At 59.2% G+C, this 15,149-nt stretch overlaps 6 protein-coding genes across 6 annotated transcripts; 2 read left to right on the top strand and 4 right to left on the bottom strand.

Moving 5' to 3' along the window:
• Positions 1-434: 434 nt before the first annotated feature.
• On the bottom strand, positions 435-2,099 carry SPBR_04195 (uncharacterized protein; the record flags this gene model as incomplete). The annotated part of the gene is made up of 2 exons (XM_040762478.1): positions 435-1,450; positions 1,511-2,099. The coding sequence occupies 2 exons, from the start codon at positions 2,097-2,099 to the stop codon at positions 435-437; spliced, it is 1,605 nt and encodes a 534-aa protein (XP_040621640.1).
• A 1,910-nt stretch (positions 2,100-4,009) lies between these two features.
• Positions 4,010-5,105, top strand: SPBR_04316 (uncharacterized protein; the record flags this gene model as incomplete). Its single annotated transcript, XM_040762599.1, has 2 exons — positions 4,010-4,212; positions 4,280-5,105. 2 exons carry the CDS (start codon positions 4,010-4,012, stop codon positions 5,103-5,105), a joined length of 1,029 nt encoding a protein of 342 aa, XP_040621639.1.
• Positions 5,106-5,783: 678 nt separating this feature from the next.
• On the top strand, positions 5,784-7,655 carry SPBR_04157 (MFS transporter; the record flags this gene model as incomplete). Its single annotated transcript, XM_040762440.1, has 4 exons — positions 5,784-5,978; positions 6,046-6,105; positions 6,188-6,254; positions 6,298-7,655. The coding sequence occupies 4 exons, from the start codon at positions 5,784-5,786 to the stop codon at positions 7,653-7,655; spliced, it is 1,680 nt and encodes a 559-aa protein (XP_040621638.1).
• Positions 7,656-7,832: 177 nt separating this feature from the next.
• Positions 7,833-8,730, bottom strand: SPBR_09172 (uncharacterized protein; the record flags this gene model as incomplete). The annotated part of the gene is made up of 2 exons (XM_040767298.1): positions 7,833-7,859; positions 7,966-8,730. 2 exons carry the CDS (start codon positions 8,728-8,730, stop codon positions 7,833-7,835), a joined length of 792 nt encoding a protein of 263 aa, XP_040621637.1.
• Positions 8,731-9,185: 455 nt separating this feature from the next.
• On the bottom strand, positions 9,186-11,720 carry SPBR_04101 (uncharacterized protein; the record flags this gene model as incomplete). The annotated part of the gene is made up of 1 exon (XM_040762384.1): positions 9,186-11,720. The coding sequence occupies one exon, from the start codon at positions 11,718-11,720 to the stop codon at positions 9,186-9,188; it is 2,535 nt and encodes an 844-aa protein (XP_040621636.1).
• Positions 11,721-12,331: 611 nt separating this feature from the next.
• Positions 12,332-14,501, bottom strand: SPBR_04134 (uncharacterized protein; the record flags this gene model as incomplete). The annotated part of the gene is made up of 2 exons (XM_040762417.1): positions 12,332-13,787; positions 14,086-14,501. The coding sequence occupies 2 exons, from the start codon at positions 14,499-14,501 to the stop codon at positions 12,332-12,334; spliced, it is 1,872 nt and encodes a 623-aa protein (XP_040621635.1).
• Between the last annotated feature and the right edge of the window lie 648 nt (positions 14,502-15,149).

Raw genomic sequence — 15,149 nt, 5'->3', positions numbered from 1 at the left:
GTACTCTGTAAACCATATATATCCATCCGTGCTGACAGTTCTTCAGAGCCCCCCCTCAGGTCGTAGAAGGTTGTAGAAGCTTTGATTCGTTCACTCTGCGGGCATTGCTCGTCAGCATCCTAATAGGAAATTAGTGGGACGTTGAACATCCGACCTCCGGAAGTCGGTAAGCAGACCCGGCAGGATGTGGCTGTTATCAATCGACACAAAGCAAAAGGGGATGGCACGCTGGTCCGGAAATAGAAATCATTACAAACAAAAGTTGTCAGATGAGATGTCAGCTCCAGGCAATTTTCCTGACGAACGCGTGCCACTCAACGTGAATGTGACTTAAGACGGATGTGCTGACGTGAAGAGCCCATTCACTTGTTTATTATATCCAATATTTAAAGAAAAATGGATAAGAATCTATCGTCTATCTGTAATGTCTTAATCTAAACACTTCCCTTTTCTTGCTCCGCATCGTCGTGCTCTTGCTGATCATCGTCCGGCATTCTCTTGACAAACAGGGTGAACACCATCAACACACCACATACGGCCGTGTAGAAGATCCACATGCGGCGGACAGCGGCTGCAAACTGCGCGGGCGGCGTCGTCGTATCCGTAATGCCCCGTCCGTGAAGTCCGTTTTGCAAGAGCACCGTACCGACGACAATGGACACCGCGCTGGCCAGGCTCCGCAGAAACGCCGACGCCGACGCCGCCCCCGCGGCATCTTCTGGCCCGACATGGCTCTGCAGCGCGACCAGCGGTGCCTGAAACAGGGGACCCGCGCCGATGCCGATGACGACCAGGTACAGCACAATCTTGACCAAATGGGTAGCCGGTGCATCGAGGTCAATCAGCAGCCCCGTGCCGAGCGTCATCAGCGCCGCGCCGGCCCACATGGCCACGCGGTAGTTGCGCGTGCGGCGGACGGCAAACCCCGACGCCAGCGTGGCGGCCGACAGCGGCAGGACGAGGGCAAACAGGGTGACGCCCGACCGAATCGGGGCAAACCCGAGGCCGACCTGGAAGTAGAGAGGCAAAAAGTAGTCGTAGGAAATAAAGACAAAGTTGTGCAGGACCATGATGAGGAGCGCGGCGATGTTGGTGAGAGAGCCAAAGAGACTGCGGGTCGGCAGGAGGGGGTGCGCGGGCGGGACGATGTGTTCGTAGACGGCAAACGCCGCGAGCAGCAGGCTGCCGACGACGAGCAGGGCAATCACGGTCGGGGCGGACCAGTTGCCTCTTGTGTTTGTCGTGGTGTCCGCACCGGCCTCGAGGCCGTACAGAAAGGCAATCGTACCGCCGACAACCAAGAACGAGCCGACCCAGTCGAGACCCTTCAGACGGAGGAGGTGAGACAACAGAGTCGGTGACGTCGCGTCCGCTGCTTTCGGCTGGTCCACCTTTAGGGCAAAGACGAGCACCAGCAACGAGACGGCACAGAATGGGAGATTGATCCAGACTGGGGGTGGGTAGAGTCAGCAGCGGCGGCTTAAAAAAAAAAAAAAAGAGGACGACTTACAGCACCATCGCCACCCAATCGTCTGGGTAAAGACGCCTCCCAGCACAGGGCCGACACTGCAGGCCACCGCATACACCAGCCCCGTGATCCCGTAGTACTTGGCCCGGTCCGTCGGCCGCGTCACCAGGTCGCCAATCACAATCGTCACCAGCACGCTGATGCCGCCGCCGCCCAGCCCCTGCACAATACGCCCGGCCACCAGGACGCCCGCCGTCTGGGCCACGCCGGCCAGCACGCTGCCCACCAGAAACACCGTGTTCGCGGCCAGAAGCGCCGGTCGACGGCCGCCCAGGTCGGGGTCCGACAGCCGTGCCCAGATGGCAATGGAGGCCGTGTTGGCCAGGGTGTAGCCGCTGCCGATCCACGCGTAGACCGCGGCCGACGCGTCCAGGTGCCGCGCCAGGGTGGGCAGGGCCGTGGCCACAATGGTAATGTCGAGCGCCGACAGGAAGAGCGCGAGGCAGAGCGAGAGCATGATGACGCGGCGGCGGGCGGGCGAGACGGGCGGCGGGGAGGGACGCGGGGGGATGGTGGGCGACGGCGGGCCGTCGACGATGGGAACGACGTCGACGTCTGTTTTGGAGGACATGGTGGCTGTTGTAGACGTCCCGCTGGGGTCGATGTAGCTTGTCGAAATATTCTCAATATTCTCTACGACGTTGAAGAATGGGGTTGGTAAAGGAAAAAAACATTGATGTTTGGAAATATTTGCAAAGGGATGCACTCTGCTTATATCTATGCAGTTGCATCCTCGGGGCGGAGCCGAGGGACGGTCTTGGCAGATGTGAAGGTGGCGATGGGGGACGGTCTTGACTGATACAATGTGAAAAAGAGGAATGATAGTATGTAAATAGTACACATATCGTAATTCTGTTCTAGAGGGTATACACACAAAGTAGTTTGGAGCAAATATCATTTTGTTCAACTTTACGCTGATTTGTTGTTGACTAGGTGCTGAACTTCCATCTAAAACAAGACTCGCTGCGAAGGGTATATCAAACGCAACCAAAAAGCAAACGCTAGACAAATAGACTCCTGACAATTGGAAAATATAAAATCCGACAATAACACAACACAACCGACTCGCATTTCGATTGAGTCCTCCCTCTTTGACCATCATCTTTCGTCCGCCTTCGAAGCGGTTTTATGAGTGTCATCAGCTGGTTGTGAAGAGCCGCGTGGAGATGTGTTTGCTCCCGTCGAATGTGCGAATCTCGTAAAATAGAACGGTCTCGCAATGAAATTCGGTGCTTGCGGGATCGGATCTCGCTGGTCCAGATTGTCGTGTGTTGCGTGATGTGTATCCCGCCACGAAGAGCAGATCTGTTTGCTCAGGTGAGCCGACATGGTATATGTGGGTGCCATGGTAGGGTGTTGTGGGTGTTGTGGGTGTTGTGGGTGTTGTGGATGTTGTGGGTGTTGCCTGTGTGTCGTCTGTGTGTCGTGTATATTCGTGGAGTGTTTGTTATGGAGGAAATAGGTTCCTATGTCAGATATAGGAGGGGATGAAATGTTTCGGGTTATTTTTATTTTTTTGGTAAAAAAGCCGTTGACTAAGTCCAGAAATTCGTTGTCTGCATCAATTCCTCGACACTGATGCAACGACCTCAGTAATCGACCTCAAATCGATCCCAGCAACGACCTCACGTAATTTGTATCTGCGTGCCCACTGTGCGTTTGCAGAGTCACTAGTCCGATCCGAGGTTCCACGCAGAACACATGGCCTCGTGGTACTTGCTTCCGTATTGATACAGTGCGGGCTGTCTACGGACACATGTTTACGTTTGGTAGCTTAATCCAAGAGGTATCCTGGTGCTCACTTAGTGAGGTGGAAAAGTAGCAATACTGCAAATAATGTGAGTTCGAGGAGGCCACTACTCACACTATCAGTCTGATGTCTCGTTGTCGAATCCGTGCCACAATACACAGACGACAAACATCTTCACTTGCCGTTCCTCTTGCCGTCCTTTTGAGCTTCGTCGCATCCTTGACCACCTCCGGACACTTCCCCCACATCGCGATCCATCCAAGGCAAAGGACAATATGGAGAGGCAAGGGGTACGCCCCGCGACTGTGGAATCTGGACATCCCCGCAGGAAACGACCTGGAAAAGAAGCCAATAAAGACAGTCTTGTTTCTCATATCCTCGTGGTGGTGTGCATGTGTCTCGTGGGGACAGGGGCCTCGGAGGAGTAGCGTCTCGGTTTAGTAGCGCTTCGGCCGTAGTGTCATTTGCTCCGTGTAAGCTGCTAATGTGTCTCGGTTCCGAGCCGAGACCCTGTGCCAAAACGGAATGTCCGTCACGTCGAATCCGAGGTAGCTCTCTGCAGTGGTCTCCCGTGCCGTTTCGGAGACACGCCCCGGATGGCGATGGTATGACGTCGTGTGTCTGTTTTGCCTCAATATTGTCGAACATCGTCATGATATTAAAGGAAGACGGTGAAGTGCAACAAAGCTTCAACAAGTCTACCAGCAGCTACACCGCAACGATAACACAACATGGCCACCGAAACGATTACTGCCACGACCGCCGACGCTGCCTCGCGTCGTCCTGCCCGCATGCGCATGGACGGCACCGACGCGACCTACGGCGACTGGCGCGACGATCTCCTGCGCGATGGCTACGCGGTCGTCAAGGGCGCCGTCCCGCGCGAGCGTGCTCTGGCCTACGCAGACAAAATGTACTCGCTGGCCGAGTCCTTGTACGTTTCACGCCTATGCCATGACTGGTTTTCGCTGCCGTCTTCGCTTCGCTCGCTCACAAGTCAGCGGCCTCGGCTACGACCGCAACGACCCGGCCACGGTCCACCCCGACAAGCTCCCCGTCGTCAACGAAAAGGGCATGCTCATCCACTACGGCGCGTGCCACGAAGACTTTGTCTGGGCGGTCCGCGCCGAGCCGGGCGTCGTCGACACCTTCGCCAAGGTCTACGGCACGGACGACCTGCTTGTCTCGTTTGACGCCATCAACTACGGCTTTGCCCACCGCGCCAACCTGCCCGCCAACACGCCGTGGCCGCACCAGGACCAGGACCCCGACCGGCCGGGCTTCCGCTGCCTCCAGGGCCTCGTGAACCTGCTGCCCAGCGGCCCGGACGACGGCGGCCTCATTGTGTGCCGCGGCGCCCACAGCACCAGCCAGCAGTTCCACGACGACCTGCGCGGCACCGAGGACCGCATCCCCGCCTGGACCAAGGAGTGGTACGGCTACACCGACCGGGGCATGGCCTGGCTCCGGGACCACGGGCACGCGTGGATCAAGGTCGAGGCCGAGCCCGGCGACCTGCTGCTCTGGGACTCCCGCACGCCGCACTACAACGTGCCGGCCCAGAAGCAGCAGGACCGCCTGGCCATCTACACGTGCTTCATGCCCGTGGCGGACGCGACGCAGGACGACCTGAAGCGCAAGCGGGCCGCCTACGAGGCGCGGCTGGGCACGACGCACTGGCCGAACGCCATGCACACGGGCTCGAACCAGGCGCTGCACAACGGCGAGGCGGACACGGTGCAGCGCGCGTGGCCGCTGAACGATGCGGCGCTGAGCGAGCGGGCCTTTAAGCTGACGGGCATTCCTTATATCCAGGCGGAGGTATGACCGACAGGCTGTGTAGCAAAAAGGGAGTCGATAGTTGGGGATGACTTGTATAGAGCAGTGTTCTCGGATTTGAATGAACTCACATTGTCGTTCCTCCAGCAAAGTCTGACTTACGAGAGCTGCGAAATGGGCCTCGGAGCAGAATACACACGCATTTCTCAACAATCTAGTCCGGCGGCCGTCTATAGGTATTTCCGCACTCGTAAAGCCCATCTGTTATTTGTTCGGACCCGAAACGGTCTGTGCTCCTTGATATACTCCTCGTCCCGCGGCGACCTCCTCCACCTACCGTTCCGTGGGATATCGGCGCTATAAAAAACATCGCCCAGGTTCCCCGCACACAGAACAAAACCAAGCCAGCAAATGCATTCAGTTTAGTCTACTTCGTTGCAGGTGTCCACACACACCCCAGATCCCCCTACCCCAGGCCATCCATTGCCGAGCTCGTCAAGCGGTTCTCCTCATTCTCTTTGGAGGAGCGTCGTGCATGTTGTGCGTGCCCCGACTCCGTACTGTCTGGTTCGGTTCATCGACGGGGGAATGGGGAAATGACTTATATAGTACGGCTGGCCAAGTGACGGAATGGACATGGCGAGACAGAGGAAGGCGACTCGTTGACATTGGCGCATCCTATTGTTGCTTCTTTTATACCTTTTTTGCCCTGCCACGCTTCTCAACATGGACAAACCCATCGCCGACCACTGCGAGGCGGCGCTCGACAATGACGCCGACCTCAAGGCGAACCTTGTCGTGTCGGCAAAGGCGTTCAACGGCGATGTCAATCTGATGCCCGACGACGGCACGTCCTACCTGATCCCGGCGCCGAGTCAGGATCCGCGGGACCCTCTCAACCTGCCGCTGTACCGAAAGCTGGTGCGTCCCCTCTGACTGTACTCTGTACTAGGATGCACGACTGCCATCGCATGCTCTAACAGCGCAGATCCTCCTGGGCGTCGTCTCGCTCTTCAGCTCCATTGGCCTCACCATGGTGAGCGGTCTGGTGAGTCCTGTCCCGTTGCATTCGGCACCGACGTCGACATCGACCGCAATGGTCTGTCGCGCATACTGACGGACACGGCCAGGGCGGCATCCTCGGCATCTTTATCCCCGAATATGTCTCGCAAGGCTACGGCGTTGCCGACATTACCCGTGAGTTTTTTTTTTTTCTTTTTTCTTTTTGCTGTCAACACAGAATATGACGACGACCTGGCTAACTCGCCAGACTTGATGACCTACCCGACCTTGTTTATGGGTCTGGGCAACCTCGTCGGCATGCCCCTCGCCCTGGCCGTCGGCCGCCGCCCCGTCTATCTCGTGTCGTGCATCATCATGGTCGTCGCCGGCGTGCTGTGTGTCACCCAAAAGTCGTACGCCTGGCACCTGGGCGCCCGCATGACCATGGGCCTCGCGGCCGGGCAGAGCGAAGCCCTGTGTCCGCTCATGGTCCAGGAAATCACCTTCTTGCACGAGCGGTCGCGCTACCAGATGGTCTTCTCGGCGCTCGGCAACATCCTGACGACGGTGCTCGTGCTGCTCACGTCCTACATTGCCGCCAGCATCGGCGCGTCCGGCTGGTACGGCCTGCTGTCGGGCCTGGCGGGGCTGGTCCTGGTGCTCAGCGTGCTCTTTGTGCCCGAGACCAAGTACGAGCGGCCCCTGGCGGCGTACCAGGGCCAGACGACGCAGGTGGGCGCCTTTGCCGGCCAGACGGCGGTCCGCGACGATGGCGACGTCGACGGCGACGGCGAATACGTCGTCACGCGCCTCAAGACGACCGACGAGCGCGTCCTCGACACCGTGCGGTACGCGCCGCGCACGTGGGCCTCCGACCTGCGCATCGTCGTGCACAGGCCCGACTGGCACGAGGGCTCCCGCACCGTGGCGCGCATGCTGACCGTCATGTTCTTCCCGGACATGCTGTGGGGGTTTCTGCTCAACGGCCTGACGCTGGGCGTCAACGTCGCCATCGGCACCACGTACGGCAGCATCCTGGGCGCCGCGCCCTACAGCTGGCCCGCCGAGAACATCTCGTTTGCCAACGCCGGCCAGATTCTCGTGTCCCTCCTCAGCCTCGTCGTGCTGGGCTGGGGCTCCGACGCGCTGGTCCGCTTCTTCGCCCGCCGCAACGGCGGCGTCCACCAGCCCCAGTACCGCCTCGTGCCGCTCGTCTTCCCCGCCGTCGTCGGCACCCTGGCCTCCGTCCTCTACGGCCAGGCCGCCGCCCACCCCCAGCACATCCACTGGTTCGCCATCGTCTTTGCCCTCAACGCCTACTACTTTGCCTTTCTGGGCGCCAACCAGTCCGCCATCGTCTACGCCCTCGACGCCTACCCGACGCGCTCCGGCCCCGCGCTCGTCGTCATCTGCGCCTACCGCGGCATCCTCAGCTTCGGCACGTCCTATGCGGTGCAGCCCCTCATCGACCTGCGCGGCTACGACGGCGCCTTCTTGGTCTACGGCGTGCTGACGGGTGTCCTCGCCGCTCTGGGCATTCCCATTTACTTTTTCAGCGCGCGCATCCGGGCGTACTGCACAAAGTATACTATGTAGGATGTAGGCCGGCGTGGAACTGGGAGGGAGGGCAGTTCGAAGAACGTTACTCGAGTTGGCTAAGTTGAACCTTGATTTGTCTGTTCGCTTACTTTCGTGTATTAAATTATATTGTTATGCCGCATACGTAGCCATATCTCATCATGTTAACGCCACTGTCACATCTCTCCAACCCGCTCACTGAAATATGGCGTTAAACCAGCTCTGTATCGTTTGCGTATTGAGGCAGCTGCAGAGCATGTAAGTTTCCGGGACCCTCGATGGCGATACGAGAACAAAATTGATGTGGCCCTCTTGGTACCTCTCTTACCTTTTCGCGAATGCAGTCCACAACTTCCTGTGCAGAAGAGAACTCGGTCTTCCAGCATTTTTCGATAATGTCGCCCAGCGCCACATTGGACACGTCGGGGTACTCGCCCTGGCGAAGCAGGCGCGCAGCCATACCCGCGCCGTCGTCATCGTGGGTCCCGTGCGGGCCATGGGACGTGATGAGCTCGTAGATGGTCGATCCGAGCGCGTGGAGCTCGCACGGCATCGTGCCCGTCCGTGTATTTGGGTCTCGGTCCGCAGGGTGCCGAAACCCGCCCTCGGCCCAAACGACGGGCGGCGCGCCGTCGATCCCGGACCCGGCAAAGTCGCAGAGCAGAATGGTGCGGTCGGCGTCGAGGAGCACGTTGCGCCCGCCGATGTCGCCCTGCCGCACGCCCTTTTCGTGCATGTAGTGGACCGCCGAGGCCAGGTCCGCCGCCCAGCGGACGCGCTCGGCCATGCTGGCCCGGCCGCCGCTCCGAAAGTAGAGGCGGATGGCGCTGTGCGCGGCGTGCTTGAGGTAGATGCGGCCGCCGCGGTCGTCGTCTTCGATGCCCAGGCAGGGAACAATGTGCGGGTGCGCCGTGCCGAGACGGCGAAAGATGCGCTTCTCCGTCTCGAACAGCGCCTTGTGGTCGTCGTCTTCGTAGGGCAGCTTGGCCACGACACCAGGTTTGTCGCAAAAGGTATAGACTGTGCCTGTGCCGCCGTGCATGAGTCGCTTGCCGCCCGCGGGACACCGGACCCCTCTTGTTATCTGCGGCATGTTGTCCAAAATCGAAAAAGGGAAAAGTCTTTTGAGCTTTGAAAGAGCTGTTGCTGGAGGCTGCCTGTGTGAATGGAGGCGGCCAATGTGAGGCGGTGAGAATCACAACGTTGTGCAAAGCGTAAAGTCCGAAGACAAGAGATTATCCGACGCCGGATATCAGGCCTGTGCAGCCACAATACTGCTCTGTGTTCAATAATGGTATTGTTTCCGGGTCTTTGGGTTTTTTTTTTTTTTTGGTCGTATTCTCGTGAATTTGGGTTCTTTTTTTTTAAAAAAAAAAAAAAAGAAGAACAATGGGCATGAAATTCTGTAACATGACAACTAAACTGACCGCATAACGGCTAAGAATACATATGGTTATCCAACGCCTCAAACGATTCAAGATGATACGTGTACCTACTGCTATGTTCGCCATTGTCATTTATTGAACAATATTGTTACATACCACATCCTTAGGCGCTCTCCAATCCTGGATCTAAAAAGTTGACTGGTCCCATGGCATTCCAGAAAGCTTCGAGGTGGCCCATACCGTCTCCGTCGAGATCGAAAAAAGCCATGTCCATGCCGGGCGCAGTGGGTGCATAATTGTCCTGGCCGGTTGGAGGAAGATTGGTCGTCACAGGGGTCACAACGCCACTCTCCCGTCTGTTTGGTGTCGACGCGACTGTTGCGGGCCCAGCGGACAGCGCCGGCGGTGTGGCTGTGTGTTGTTCCGCAGCAGCGGCGACGCTGGTGCGCAGTGTATCCAGGATGCGAACGAAGCCCGGATGCTGGCCCGCGCCGCAATACTGGGTCTCGAGATGGAGCGTGGCCGAGGCCAGCAGCTCACAGTCGGCACGGACGAGCCGCTTGCCCGGCGCGCGCAGGATGTGCAGCGCCAGCACGACGGCCGCCTGGAACGTCAGCGTGGGCGATATGATGTGGGACGACGCCGACGCGGGCACGCTGTCGGCGAGGTCTAGCACCCGGTGGATCGTGGACCGCGCCGCCGCCGTGCACAGACTTTCCGCCTGCAACAGGCGATGCTTGTTTCGGATGGGTGACGGAGTCGGCGTGCCCTCGGGAAAGGCTCGCTCCACTTCAGCCGCAAAAGACCGCGTGGGAAAGACAATGGCGGCCCGCAGCACGGCCATCTGGGCAAGATAGAAGTGGAGGGCCAAATAGGTGGTGAACACAGCTGTCGACGGCGACGACACGGACAGAGACACATCGTATCCCGGCTTCAGCGGCTCCGGCAAGCTCGCGGACCACGCCTGCAGCCGGTCGTCGAGCTGGGCAATCTCGGTCAGCAGGGCGACGGCGCTCGCCGGTTTCTGGACATACAGACGGCGGCTGATCTGGCCGAGAATCGAGGACAGCGCAACCCACGGCGCAAAGATGGACGCAGAGTCGGTGGTGGGCGGCGGCAGAGGCAGTGGAGGCAGTGGCTCGTCGTTGGGAATAGCCGACGGCCGTCCCGTTTCCAGTTCCATGAGCTTTTCGAGGGCATACAGGGACCACCAGACGCGGCTCTGGAGCGTGGGCTCGCGTTCGGGATCGCTGCTGTGGGGGGCGGCGTCCGCACCGGCACCAGTCGCACCAACCTGGCGGTGCAGCCCGATGGAGTGGGCCACGCGCACAGCCTGGCCGACCAGATACCATGCCTGGCCGTCGCGGGCGCGCAGCCGCAGCGCGACGGCGAGCAGCAGCATGGACTGGACGCTGCGCAGATACGGCCGCGCAATGAGATGGGCCACCAGCCCAAAACCGGCCGTGATGTAGATTAAGCCCGACTCTGTGTCGTCGAGCGAGCCGCCCCGTTCGCTCTCGACCTGGCCCTCGCCGGCGCCGATGGCGAGCACAGCGAGCAGCACCACGAGACCCGGAACGTCGTCGTGCGCGAGGACAGACAGCAGGCTGGCCCCGGCTGGCAGCGTCTGCTCCAGCCCGCCCACGTGCCGCAGGTCCTGCTCGACGGTCGGGCGGTCGACCACCGGATAGAGCGGCCACACGCGGTCGAAAAAGACGTCCAACGATGCGCGGCAGGCACCCGCCGGGGGCAGCCTGGGCACCGCCGCCACGAGGGGCAGCGAAAACTCCTCGGCGTGCCGCATGCCGCTCGTAAACGCCGTCGACACCAGCGGCAGCCGCTTGCGCCGCAGAAAAATGTCGACAAACCCGGCCAGACACTGCAGGCTGCTGCCGCCCATGTACTTGACGCGGTGCGGCGCCGCGTCGTCGGTGTTGACCACCACGTCGGCGTCGTAGCTGCTGGTGGTCGCGACGGTCGTGGGCCCCGTAGCGTGGACACTGTCGTGGGCATTCTCGTTCTCGTTGCCGGTGTGGTTCGTGGGGCCGTTGGCGTTGCAGACTCCAACGTCGCCTCCGCCCGCCTCTGCCTGCGCCTCGGCCGTCTCAGAGTACTGGTAGCTCCGCGACACCCAGGAGATTGGAGGAGGCGACGCCGCCGGTGTCGATGCGCTGACAACAATCGTCGACGGCCGTCTTGGTCGCGGAGGCGATGCATGGTGTTGGTTGGGAGGCGTTTCCGGCGGGGGCGGTGGGTATGCAGGTGCGTGCGTTTGTACGGCCGTCTGTGTCACCGGCCCATGTTTGGCCACATATGCGTGGTTGCGATGCGTGGCGGCCGGATTCTGCCCCGGCATCAGGCCATTTGGCGTCGCCCAGCGCCGGATCTGCGGCCGTCCGCGTTCGTCGCCGTTCCCATTGGGTCCTCCATCTCCATTGACACGCGAGGGCGGGTACCGCGGGTCCGTTGTGAGGCACTCCTCGTCGCGCAGCCAGCAGTTGCGGCACTTGGGCTGCTCCGTGTCGCACTTGACTTTGCGCCGCCGGCAGTTGTTGCACGCGAGGTTGAGGCGGATGCGTTTGGGAGGGCGGGCCGTCGACGAACTGGTGGAGGTTGCTGCTGTCGTGCCTGCACTCGGGGCGCCGTGGCTGCCGTGGCTGCTGTGGCCGCTGTGGCTGTGCGGCGACAAATTATCCATGGTGTAAAGAGACTGACCAGGGAGTAGGACGTACGTCGAGGGTCGCCTTGTCAGAGACGCAACTCACAACTGACTGCTCCACGGCTGGCCCGCGGGAGGTTCGGTTCATATATGGTCCATCGTTGCATCGACCTCCACAACCCGGCCCGACAGGCAGAGACTGCTGTAAGTGGAATGGTATAGGAAGCTAGACGCAGCCACCAGTTTTCCATTGACCAGTCAGCGGCTAGTGATTTGGAAGCTCAGACGACTAGTTGGGGATAAATGGCCCCTGTGACGCTATCACGCGGCCCCTCAAGTCGCATGGTAAGGTCCGAATAAAACGCAGAGACAGAAACTAAATCGTACTCAATAATGGAATGTAAATACGTTCAAATAGAAAATGATTAAATGAAACCCTTGAGTCAAACGAGATCATCGGACGAGATCATCGGGCGGTATCGGGCGCTTCGGCGGTCATTGTTGTTATTGTTTTTGTTGTTGTTGTTGTCATGAAAAGCATGGAAAAGCTGAGTGCCGGGTGAAACAGGAAGGAAATGTTAGCTGGATTGGATGGATGGATGAGTATATTCCAAAGGACTCGCCTCTACATTGCTTACGTAATTATATGATTATGTCAAGCCAGCTTCTTCATCCTCATCGCCTTGCCCCGGGCGACTGGCCCCCGACACCGCCCCATGCGCCTTGAGCAGCTGGATGATCTCGTCGTTCCCCACAGCCGTCGCCACGTCCAGCGGCAAGTTCTGTACGGGTTGATTCACAATGGCCCCGTGCTGCAGCAACAACACCACCACGTCCACGTTCTCTTTCTGCACCGCCAGCGTCAGCGGCGTGCGGCCTTGCTTGTCGACCAGGTTGGCGTTGGCTCCGTGTCTCAGCGCCATCGTCGCGAGGGCCAACTGCGCATGATCGATGGCGTACGTGAGGAGCGTCGGCTCACCGGACACCTTGTCCAGGCGCTGGTTTGAGTTCGCCCCCTGCTTCAGCAGGAGGTCCGGTATCCTGAGCTCTGTCTCGCCGACAGACGCGGTCGGCGTGCCTTCCAAGAACGGGGCCATGGCGTGCTCGAGCGCCGAGACCCCGTAGACGTCGTTCGTGTTGCCAAGCGCGCCATGTTGGAGAAGCAGTTCCGCCATGGCCTCCCGGTCGGCTGCGGAGAGCGTGTTGTCACGCAGTACGTTGACGACCAAATGCTGGCCGTACAAGTCCCGTGTATTCGGATCGGCCCGTCGCTCGAGGAGCGTCTTCACCAAGGCGCGGTCGTTGCGCTTCACGGCCGTCTCGAGGAGCGAGACACCGGACGCATCGCATGCGTTGGGATCCGCGCCCGCGGCGAGCAGCTCGTGCACAAGCTCGTCGCGCTTCTGCTGCACGCAGACGTGGACAAGGGGCGTGCCGTCTGCGTCGCTCGCGTCGGGCTTCGCGCCGAAACGGAGGAGCAGGCGTACCACGTCCTCGCGATCCTCGTGCTTCTTGCGCTTCTGCAGCGCCAGTAGCACGACCGGCCGCCCAGGCCCGTCCTTGGCGCAGGGGTCGGCACCGCACGCGAGAAGCAGCTCGAGCCACGCGGGCGCTGTGTCGCCGGTCACGAGATGTACGAAATATGGCTGACCATAGCCGTCGCTCTGGTTGGCGGCGGCACCGTACTTGAGGAGCAAGCTGGCTGCTGCCCTGTTCTCGGCATCAATGGCGTGGAAGAGAGGTGGCCTGTGCTTGCCACCCGCATCGCAAACGCTACAATCTGCCCCGGCCTTGAGTAGGTACTGGATCGCATCCGACTGGCCGGCAATGATGGCGCAGATGAGGGCGGTGTGGCCGTTCTCGTTGCGCCCGTTGATGTTGGCTCCTTTGTTGAGCAGCGACGTCAGCTGGGGTACGTTGCCCGCCATGGCGGCGTGACAGAGTGGCACCACGAAGGGTTCCGGTTTGGTGCGTAGAGCGGCGGTTGCAGCTTTAAATGGGTTGGCCAGCGAGCTGAAGAAGCCACCAGACGATTCACTTTTGGTTTTGCTGCTACTGCTACCTTGGTCACCGGCTTCGGCAAGCGGTGGTCTTCCGTAGACAGAGCTGGAGGCTTCATCAAAAGGAGGGGGCGGCTGAAGATCATCATATGCAGGGGAGAGCGTGTCAAACGTGTCTCGCTTCGAAGAGGAGGGGTTGTTGGTCCTGGTCTGTAGATCCAAGATACCATCCGACCGTACGATCGCCTGACACGTAGATGCCAACCCAGCCATGAAGAATTTTGCGTCTTCAACCCCGAGCTTAGCCTCTTGGACTTGGACCGAGTCACTGGGCGGCACCGCGTATTAGCAATGTATAATGTATGAATGTCAGGTAAGAGAGACAAGGATGGCAGGTTCCTTACATGGAGAGTAGCTGCGTGGCAAAGAAGAGAAACCGCATCGTTGATTCCAAGAACGACTCGTACTGGAGGACGGCTGCCACATTGATCGCGTCCTTTGGCGTAGTCGTCCCAACGCGCATGAGTTCCTTCACCACAATGGCGGCCGTGGCATCACACTTGGATACGTGAGCCAATATGACGGTCCGAAGCTTGGCCGCTATGGCTGATGCTGTTCGCAGCCCTGCCTGCAACTGATCCGCATCCTTGCTCAGCTGTTGTAACTTTGCCGTTAGTCGTCGAAGCTTTTGAAATACTGGTGCGCCGGTCTCGTCAGTTGTGTCAAGAAAGTTGCTTTCTATCTCCGCGGCTCCGGACAAGGCCCGTTTTGCCAGACTCGCGCAAGTCGAGATGAGGCTGGTCTCGGGAGCGTCGCCCATGTTCTCTAGATATGGCCGGTTCGAAGTCTAGTTGAGAAGTGGGTCAACGTTAATTCAATGACTGGGCGTTTAGTTTATGGGGATCACTGGCGTGCCGATATCTCCAATCGACGGGATTAGCGTGGTGGGGTCTTATAGTGAGTGGGCATCGTCAATTGCGGGGCATTCGTGCCCTCCCCAGATTTAGGCTTGCGTGGCGGCTGACGCGGTGGTGTTAGGAACCAATGTTGCCTAGGTATAAATACTCGTTTCTTGTATTAGGATTCTTGTAAAATACAAACTTACAACCTTAACTTTCTTATCTACAGCTCCGGGCCTCCTGGGTGATGGGGGTTCAGGTAGCGGGGCGGGCTTGGGGTATAGAGTTTGATCGCATTTATTGAGCTAATCCTGACTATTTGCGCCGGTGTTGCATAATCCTATAATAGAAAACCCTCGTGGGGAAGAAAAACTACTTGGGAACTCTGCGTCGTGCTCGAGAAGAGTGCCGACACACTTCATGGTGATATCGCGGACTGCATCTTGATCCTGCCTGAGGGTCCATTTTGAAATCCCGTGTGGCTTACGCGTCTTTTAGGCAGTGCCCATTTTCAGGCCTCTTGTAGCTTACGCGTCTGTTACAGGGTCCATTTTCAGGTCCTTTGTGGC

Source organism: Sporothrix brasiliensis (genome assembly GCF_000820605.1).
Source record: "Sporothrix brasiliensis 5110 chromosome Unknown Cont16, whole genome shotgun sequence".
NCBI classification, from domain to species: Eukaryota; Fungi; Ascomycota; class Sordariomycetes; order Ophiostomatales; family Ophiostomataceae; genus Sporothrix; species Sporothrix brasiliensis.
This window is presented reverse-complemented; position numbering and strand designations above follow the sequence as displayed.